Source organism: Euphorbia lathyris, chromosome 1 (assembly GCF_963576675.1).
Source record: "Euphorbia lathyris chromosome 1, ddEupLath1.1, whole genome shotgun sequence".
NCBI classification, from domain to species: domain Eukaryota; kingdom Viridiplantae; phylum Streptophyta; class Magnoliopsida; order Malpighiales; family Euphorbiaceae; genus Euphorbia; species Euphorbia lathyris.
Genome location: NC_088910.1, coordinates 103,479,919 through 103,488,827, shown reverse-complemented (window position 1 = coordinate 103,488,827; position 8,909 = coordinate 103,479,919). Strand labels below are relative to the sequence as shown.

Below are 8,909 nucleotides of genomic sequence, written 5' to 3'. Positions count from 1 at the left end.
TACAGAATTTAATCTTCATATTTTAGAATGTTTCTATATTCAGGTATAAAAACCAGAAATTCAAACGAAGAAGAAGGCATAAAGTGACATTTTAATTTTTAAAAATGTCATCTAAACAGCAATAAAAAGACATTAAAATTAATGTTTCTGTCACATGAAAAAAAATCCTTTGACATGATTGATTAAGACGTGTGCCATCTAAACATGCTATAACGACAGAAATTATTATACGAACTGTCATCTCAAATTAAATATGCCAATTTCCCACACGCTAACCTGGCGGTTTTAATTGTAAAAATGTCATTTGATGACATTAAAGGTGACGTCAGTAATAAATAAGCTGCATCGTAACAAGGGTAAAATGACAGTAAGAAAATAGGCTAATGTCATGTGTGATGACGAAACATGACAGAACCTGACCGTCGTCTGAAGGTTCAATAGACGGCAGCGAGCCCCGTGACAGATTTATATCGCGTGGGACGACGGTTTTTAACCATCGTTTGAAGAGGGTTTTGGCGTAGTAAAAAAACAAAATAAAGCTTACTTTGTCAAAAACAAAGTAAACATAGAAGATACCTCTAAATATAATCTAAAAAGACGAATCTGTTACAGATAATATCCTCATTATCTCTAAATATACTAAATTTCTTGTTAATATCATGTGAACCGCTTTGTTAGTATCCTTTCACCTATTAGATTATAGGTGTAATTATCCCTTAGACTTATAGTCTCTGTTTAACACTAAGTCACAAGTATATTATTCATACTCAATCAATATACTTCTCAATTTAAGGGAACAACAGTGTTAACCTAACCTTAATGATAAGATGAATTTGATCATTTACCATTAGATCCAGACTTATTAAATTTATCGGTAAATGGCCAAATAATACATGATCATTAAGGTCCATGTGATCAAAATGGTCAAGGGAAATTAATTCAATCATATACTCCTAATATTCCTATCTCTACATGGTATAAAAACCTTTTTTACCAACTAGTTGAAATTTCGAACCATGACAACTTCATTTATTGTTAAATCTAAACACATGATGAGATGAACATGTGTTGTGCATGTTTCAAATCCAAAGTACATTCACGTGATGTGTGTGAGAGATTTTAATAAACTATCAACTAATATTCCTATCTTTACAAACTCAATTCCATTTTCTTATCTTATTTGCTAATATAATAGCCAATCAAATATCTGACTAATATAACTATATAAAATATAGAGAAATTCTATTATACTCGTGGTGCAATACACAAGTCAAATCAAATAATGTTATTTGTACGTGTTTATTTTTTAACACTGATTATCTCCTATGAATTGTTATCCATTTCTCTTTTTGATTAGTTGGATCGGATGTATACACCAACTGTATAGTAGAAATTCACACAAAACATGTAGTAATATAAACATATTTTGACTGGACACTTTCCTATTTGAATATTTGTTTGGAATGTATATTTTCTCAAGCAAAAAACTTGTGCTCTTCATCCCTTCTTTCCGAATTTTCCCACCAACCAAACACCGAATCACTTGTTTCTTCATCTCCACAATCCAAAACCCAGATCCCAAACCAGAAAATGAATCCAACTCTACAATTAAAACCCACTTGGTTCCTACCTGTAATATGGCCCCAAGACCCGCCATTTTCAACAAATCTACACCTCTTCACCATAAAATCAATGATGTCATTTTATCAAACAAGACAATCACCAGTTATATCAGATCCGGTGATCTGGATTCTGCTCTCACCGTTTTCCATAACATGAAGGTTAGAACTACAGTTACTTGGAATTCCATTCTGGCTGCTTATTCAAAAAAGCGCGGCAAAATTAATGAAGCCCAACAACTGTTTGATAAAATACCTGAACCAGATACAATATCCTATAACACCATGTTAGCTTGTTATATACATAATTCTGACATGGAAACAGCTCGAAATTTCTTTGATAGGATACCCAACAAAGACACAGCTTCCTGGAATACGATGATATCTGGATTCGCCCAGAAAGGGCAAATGGAGAAAGCAACTGAATTGTTCTATATGATGCCCAATAAAAATGTTGTTACATGGAGTGCTATGATTTCAGGGTTTATAGCTTGTGGGGATCTTGATTCAGGTGTGAATTTTTTTGAAATGGCACCAGTTAAGAGTGTGGTGGCTTGGACGGCCATGATAACTGGGTATATGAAGTTCAGGAAAATTGAATTAGCAGAGAGATTGTTTGAAGATATGTCGACGAAAAATGTGGTTACATGGAATGCTATGATTGCTGGTTATGTTGAAAATTGTAGAGCTGAGGATGGATTGAAGCTTTTTAGAACAATGGTGGCATTAGGAATCAGGCCAAACTCGTCGAGCTTGAGTAGCCTGTTGCTCGGGTGTAGTGAGTTATCCGCGTTGCAATTGGGGAGACAATTTCATCAGCTAGTTTGTAAGTCTCCTTTGTCTACTGATACAACTGCGGGAACATCCCTAGTTAGCATGTATTGTAAGTGTGGAGATTTAGAGGATGCTTGGAAATTGTTTGTCGAGCTTCCGAGGAAGGATGTAGTCACTTGGAATGCAATGATTTGTGGTTATGCACAACACGGGCAAGGTGAGAGAGCGCTAGCCTTGTTTGATGAAATGAAGAAGGAAGGAATAAGATCCGACTGGATCACCTTTATTGGGATATTACTTGCTTGCAATCATGCAGGTTTCATTGATCTTGGGATCAAGTATTTTGACTGTATGGCGAGTGATTATGGAGTTGAAACTAAGATAGAACACTATATATGTATGTTTGACCTTCTCGGTCGAGCTGGTAGGCTAGACAAGGCTGTAGATTTGATAAAAAGAATGCCTTTCAAACCTCATGTTGCTATATTTGCGACCCTTTTGGGTGCTAGTAGGATACACAAGGATATAGATATGGCTGAGTTTGCGGCGAAGAACTTGCTAAATCTTGATCCGACTAGTGCAACTGGTTATGTGCAACTGGCAAACCTTTATGCAACACTGAACCAATGGGATGATGTTGCCAGGGTTTGGCAATCAATGAAAAGCAGACGGGTAGTGAAGACCCCTGGGTACAGCTGGCTTGAAGTTAAGAGTGTGGTTCACAAGTTCAGATCGGGAGATATGGCTCACTCCGATTTAGACTCCATACATGAGAAACTGGATGGATTGGAGAAGAAAATGAAGTTAGCAGGATATGTACCGGATCTAGAATTTGCATTACATAACGTGGGGAAAGAGCAAAAGGAGCATCTTTTGCAGAGACACAGTGAGAGGCTGGCAATTGCTTACGGACTCATCAAATTGCCATCAGGGACTCCAATCAGGGTGTTCAAAAACTTGAGAGTATGCGGGGATTGTCATCGTGCTATAAAGTACATTTCAGCTATAGAAAGAAGAGAAATCATTATCAGAGATAATGTAAGGTTTCATCATTTCAAGGATGGCTTTTGCTCCTGTGGTGACTATTGGTAAGTTTGCAGATTCGCAAGCCTTAGAATAGAAACCATTTGTGGGAATGATATGTGAATTCCTAGATTATGGTGGTGAGATCAGCCTGGTTGAACTGGCTGAATGGTGGAATACAACAATGTTCTTCGTAATCTGAAATCTCCAATCCTTTACTTCATAAAACTTTTATGAGTTCCAGAAGAACTTGCCTCATTGTTAAATGGGAAGTGCATCTGGCGTGGCTATAATGAACTGCATTGGATGCTCAAGTTCACTCCATTTTTGGGTCTATTAAGTGGATACAAATGTAGTGGCTCATATTTGTTCAGAGGAGTAAATTCTTCAGCAAAAAGATCCCAATAAAGGGGGTGGTAGTTGAGCTCCGCAAGGACCGGTCCAGTGAAGTAGGTGCTAATATTATTAGAAAGTTCATTGCATATCCAGAAAATAAACATTGGGTATGCTGAGTGTTTCAGCATTTGAAAGGCACATCTGATTATGGTGTTTGATATAGGTCATTGGCATTGGCAAGGCAACTTCAGCTATAGGGTTTCCAACGCAGATCAGACGGGTACGATGCATAAAAAATACACAGCCTAGTTTACAAAGCAAGTAATCGGAGAAATGTAATTGCACCATTTACTGCCAAAGGAAGCTTTTTGGTTGAAAGAAATGGTCCTGAAAATAAAAGATGTGACCTTGTTGAATTTGAGTTTATCGTGCATATTAATACAAGCATGACACCTTATCTTTCCTACTGCATAACCAATTTTCAGGACTGTCCCTTTCGACCAGAAAGCTTTCCTTTTGCAGTCTATGATACTGACTTTGTGCATTGCAGGTGATGTATTCACTAGTCATAAACAGGACAAGTACCAACATTCGTTAGACTTGTTCTGAAGTCAGATAGATATTTTAGGTGGTGGTGCACGAGTGGCCACAATTTCGTGTTATCATATCAAAAACCATATTATTTTATTTATTTGTTTCATATGATTAAGTGGGATTGATTATCTTTATAAATAGTATAAAAAATCTAAATCTAAATCGTATAAAAAATCTAGTCGGACGAGTAGTTCATGTGAAGAAGTTATCAGTTCTATATTCTAGACAATTTTACTGCTCAGCAGAATCGTATCATCATCCACAAAAAAAAAAAAAAGGTTTACGTAATAATTATTTTTTACACACTAATAAACTTCAAATAAAAAAATCAATTCAATTTGTGGTTTCGATATGAAAAAGTTTAATCACTAATAACATTTCAGAATGAAGGGCACTAATAACATTTCAGAATGTTTCCCTTCATGCTCTTATTAAATAAAAACATTAATCAATTTAAAATCTGATTTTTTTTCTAAACAGCTAGATCTTGCCCAGGGACAATATAAATTACAGGAGCGAAATATAAAAAACGCATATCATAATCTGTGGGATAAGATGATCAAGAGGAGAAGGTAAATACTGGTATTCACCAATATTCCTAATTTGTACAAATGTTTCTTTAAATCAAATTACATTTAAAAGAATGGAAGGTTTTAACAGTGCTGAAAGACCGAGTGACAAGAAAGAGCAAATTATAATAAATCATTTTCTTATCTAAACATTACTAGAGAACTAGTTTTACATGCCACAAAGAACATGGTTGACATAACAAGTCCATTAAACCAATTTCTCTTTTTTCATGAAGAGCAGCAACCAGACTTCTGGTTCACGGGCTGTCCTCGGAGCTGCACCGTCGGGGGCCTTGCGTTGTTCATTGATGGTTGGCTTGCCATCCTGTGGTTGAGAAATGAAACCATAAGATACAAGCGTTGTCATAGATTGATATTACATCAGCAATACATAAAGAAGATCTTACTATATATTCGTATGAACATTGAAATAATAATTGCTCCTTTAAACTAATATATATATACGCGATTCAGTTCCAATTAATCATAATGATAGAAAAGAGTTGTAAGCACCTATTCTTGATTTCAGCAGCCATAGCCATGAAAGCCTGTTCGACATTTGTGGCGCTTTTAGCACTTGTTTCCATGAAAGGGATGCCAATTTCATCAGCAAATGCCTGGAAAGAGAGATTCAATTTCGAGATAAGACTACCATTGATTAAGAACTGAAAACTGACTCAGGACCATTTTCAGTCAAAATAGAAGACAGATGAAACAAATGGACACTGATGTTACCTTAGCAGTCTCATAGGAGACAACTTTGTTTGCTGTTAGATCACACTTGTTGCCAACTAGAAGCTTGTTCACATTCTCACTTGCATAGCGGTCAATTTCATTCAGCCATTGCTTCACATTGTTGAAGCTCTCCTGGTCTGTGACATCATAAACAACCTAGCCAGAAATCCATTGAAATAATATTTCACCATAAGATAAGGAAAAAAAACAGAATGAACAAAACATTGATAACTATGAACAGAGCAAACAGGAACTCACAATGATGCCATGGGCTCCTCTGTAGTAGCTGCTTGTGATTGTCCTAAAACGTTCTTGCCCAGCTGTGTCCCACTGCACATTTAAAATGTTTATGAAATGTAAAGTGATTATTTGTATACTACTGACACATTATGCCATGCAACATTACATTCCAGGGTAAATTAGCCAAGACAACTTTAAGTACTATAACCACAGTATAAACAGATCATTTTTATACTACTGTCAGCTCCCAAAGTTTCTGACACATTACCCAACACATAATATAATCATTGCATAGACAGATTATCCTTACACCACTGCCAGCTCCACCAAGAAATGTAATGCAATCTACACTTGACTTCAAACTCCGAAAAAAACAACTGAACCAACCAAATGCCAGTTCAGATACTATAACCATAGCATCAAATATCATTCTCACAACACTCCCAGCTCCAAAAAGAAATGGCATATTATCTACACTATCATAATCCAAATTCAATGCTCAAGGGCTTTCCAGCATGGTTCCAATATAATTGCAATCAAACTAATTCAATAGGAAAGTAAATAATACAATTATAACTTACAATTTGGAGTTTAATTGTTTTCCCATCCTGCTCCACAGTGCGAATTTTCTACACATCACAATAGAGTATGAAAGATTAATTATGCAGCAAAATTGAAATTGAATAGCAAAGACAAGACAGTTTGTAACATTACTTACAAAATCAACTCCAATGGTACTGATGTAGCTCTCCAGATAAGAATCATCCTGTTACCAGAAACCATAAAAACAATCAGAACATGTGTGGCTTCACCCTTACCAGTTACCACTAACCAACCTGAACAGTTAGTATTCAGTTCCCTAATAATGCGAAATCAGCTATTTGTTTCTTTAATATCACATGTTGTTGTATACCAAGCTTTAAATAGACTCGGTACAAATTTTTTTACGCACAACCAATGATCAAACAAGGTTTAATCTACAGTTAATTCATCATCAGAATAGCAAAATAAGCAAGAAATAAAGATTTAATTATCAGAAATAGAAACTTACAGCAAACCTAAGAAGTAGACAAGATTTTCCGACACCTGAATCTCCAATAAGCAAAAGCTTGAACAAATAATCGCTGCAAAATCGAGAAACAAAAATTCAATATGAATTCCTTAGCCTATAGATCAACAAAACGAATAAAACCAAGGATGGGGTCAACTGATCCAAGGTCAAAGCACCTAGATCTAAGCAATCAAACAAAAACCAAATCAAATAACAATCGCAGATCAAATTTAACAACAAAACGTACACCAAAACCTATAAAAAATAATAAATCGCAGATATATACAATTAATTAACAACCGAAATAATGAATTCCAGATCCAACCTAATCACATATGAATCAGAATCTATTATTATTAAAATAGAGAAATTAAAACAAAATCCATCAGCGAAAAGTAAATTAGGATAAAATTAGAGCTTACTATTCAGGATTCATGATTGAGTGGTAAAAGGATGAACAGAGTCAGACGAATCACAAAAAGCCGGTGAATTAAAGGGGAAAAAGCTGATGATATCGAGATCAATCGAAGTATGAGGAAATCGCCGGAGAAATTGAATTGAGAATTAGGAAAAATCGCGGAGAGGAAATAGAGTTTGTATTTGGAAAAGGAAGAGAGACAGAAGGTGAAATCGAAGAATTGTTTTGGGTGGGAGATAGGAGAGGTGAAGGAAGGAACGTGTATTTAAAAGAACCCGAATTTGTCGGAATTTATTTGAAGTGGTTGTGACGTATTAGAAGTATCAATCCTTGCCACGTGTCCCATCTTTATATTTTAAATTTACGAAATTAGCCAATTATTTTGAGGAGTTTTAATCTTAAATCAGCTACTACTATTCTTTTTCTTTTTTTTTTTTTAATCATGAAACTCCCCACCTTAATCATTTTTATTTTTTTCCTTTTATAATTGAAGGATTGAACTGAGAATTGCCCCTTCACACCACTCGATTAATAATTTAATTGAGAGTATTAAAAAAATAGAAATTGTTATATGATTATATTAAAACACTATGGTAGAATTTGGCTTAAGTGAATTAGAGTTGGAATTGAAATAGAAATAATATTAGATAAGAATCTCAATCACTATTAACTACTCTAGTTTAGTTTAAACTGAGATGCCTTTTATGGTTATTTTGTTTTTGACAAAGTATCATTAATTGGTGTGTTTTCACCATTGGATGATGGAGTATAAAATTAATCAAATGGTTGGTTCATTCCATGAATCAAAATATAGTTTATTATTATTATAATAAATACAATATAATTCATATAATATTTTATTTTTATTTATTTTGTTTTTAATTTTTTATATTGCTTGAATTTTTGTATTACCTTTTTATAGAGAATTTTTACAATACTATATCCACGAAAACAAATTAATAATTAAATTTAATAATCGAGACACATGTTTTATATTATAATAATTAATATAAGCATAAAATAATAAATTAATAATATATCAATAGCAACAGTATACAAATTATGTATCAATTGGGCACTATTCATGATGAAAATAATTCATACTCCATCGTTAATGCTAAATTCTGTAGAAATATTTTTAAAAAATGGTATAATATTTTTTCAAAAGAGAAAATGTCCAATAATTCTCTTTTATATGTCGAATTTTACATATATATATATATATATATATATATATAAATAAAGAAAGAAATAATATTTTATTAACTTAAATTAGATAAAAGAACATCGTTAAAAAAAGGAGAGAACATGTCCACTCTCTATAAACAGATAAATAACTAATCGCCAAACTAATGAATGGGCTGCTGAGTTCGCTGAACGTTTAACAAAAGAAATAGAACTATTATCTAAATCTTGAACAATCATGAATTATTTCAGGTAGGTAAGACAATTGAGAAGAAGGCTGCTTTATTTCTTGTACCACGGAGAGACAGTACGAGAGAACCGTAACATCCATGCGGTCGGTGGACTTCAACCAAGAAAGTACTTCC

General features: G+C 34.1%; 2 protein-coding genes across 2 annotated transcripts; one reads left to right on the top strand and one right to left on the bottom strand.

The window, feature by feature from the left end:
• Positions 1–1,368: 1,368 nt before the first annotated feature.
• Positions 1,369–4,420, top strand: LOC136209574 (pentatricopeptide repeat-containing protein At4g16835, mitochondrial). The gene has a single exon (XM_066001077.1). It carries the CDS (start codon positions 1,464–1,466, stop codon positions 3,483–3,485), a length of 2,022 nt encoding a protein of 673 aa, XP_065857149.1. The 5' UTR covers positions 1,369–1,463; the 3' UTR covers positions 3,486–4,420.
• Positions 4,421–4,867: 447 nt separating this feature from the next.
• Positions 4,868–7,622, bottom strand: LOC136209566 (GTP-binding protein YPTM2). Its single transcript, XM_066001065.1, has 8 exons — positions 7,364–7,622; positions 6,942–7,014; positions 6,609–6,656; positions 6,472–6,519; positions 5,909–5,980; positions 5,651–5,806; positions 5,429–5,532; positions 4,868–5,240 (listed from the first exon to the last, which is right to left on the bottom strand). Exons 1-8 carry the CDS (start codon positions 7,375–7,377, stop codon positions 5,144–5,146), a joined length of 612 nt encoding a protein of 203 aa, XP_065857137.1. The 5' UTR covers positions 7,378–7,622; the 3' UTR covers positions 4,868–5,143.
• Between the last annotated feature and the right edge of the window lie 1,287 nt (positions 7,623–8,909).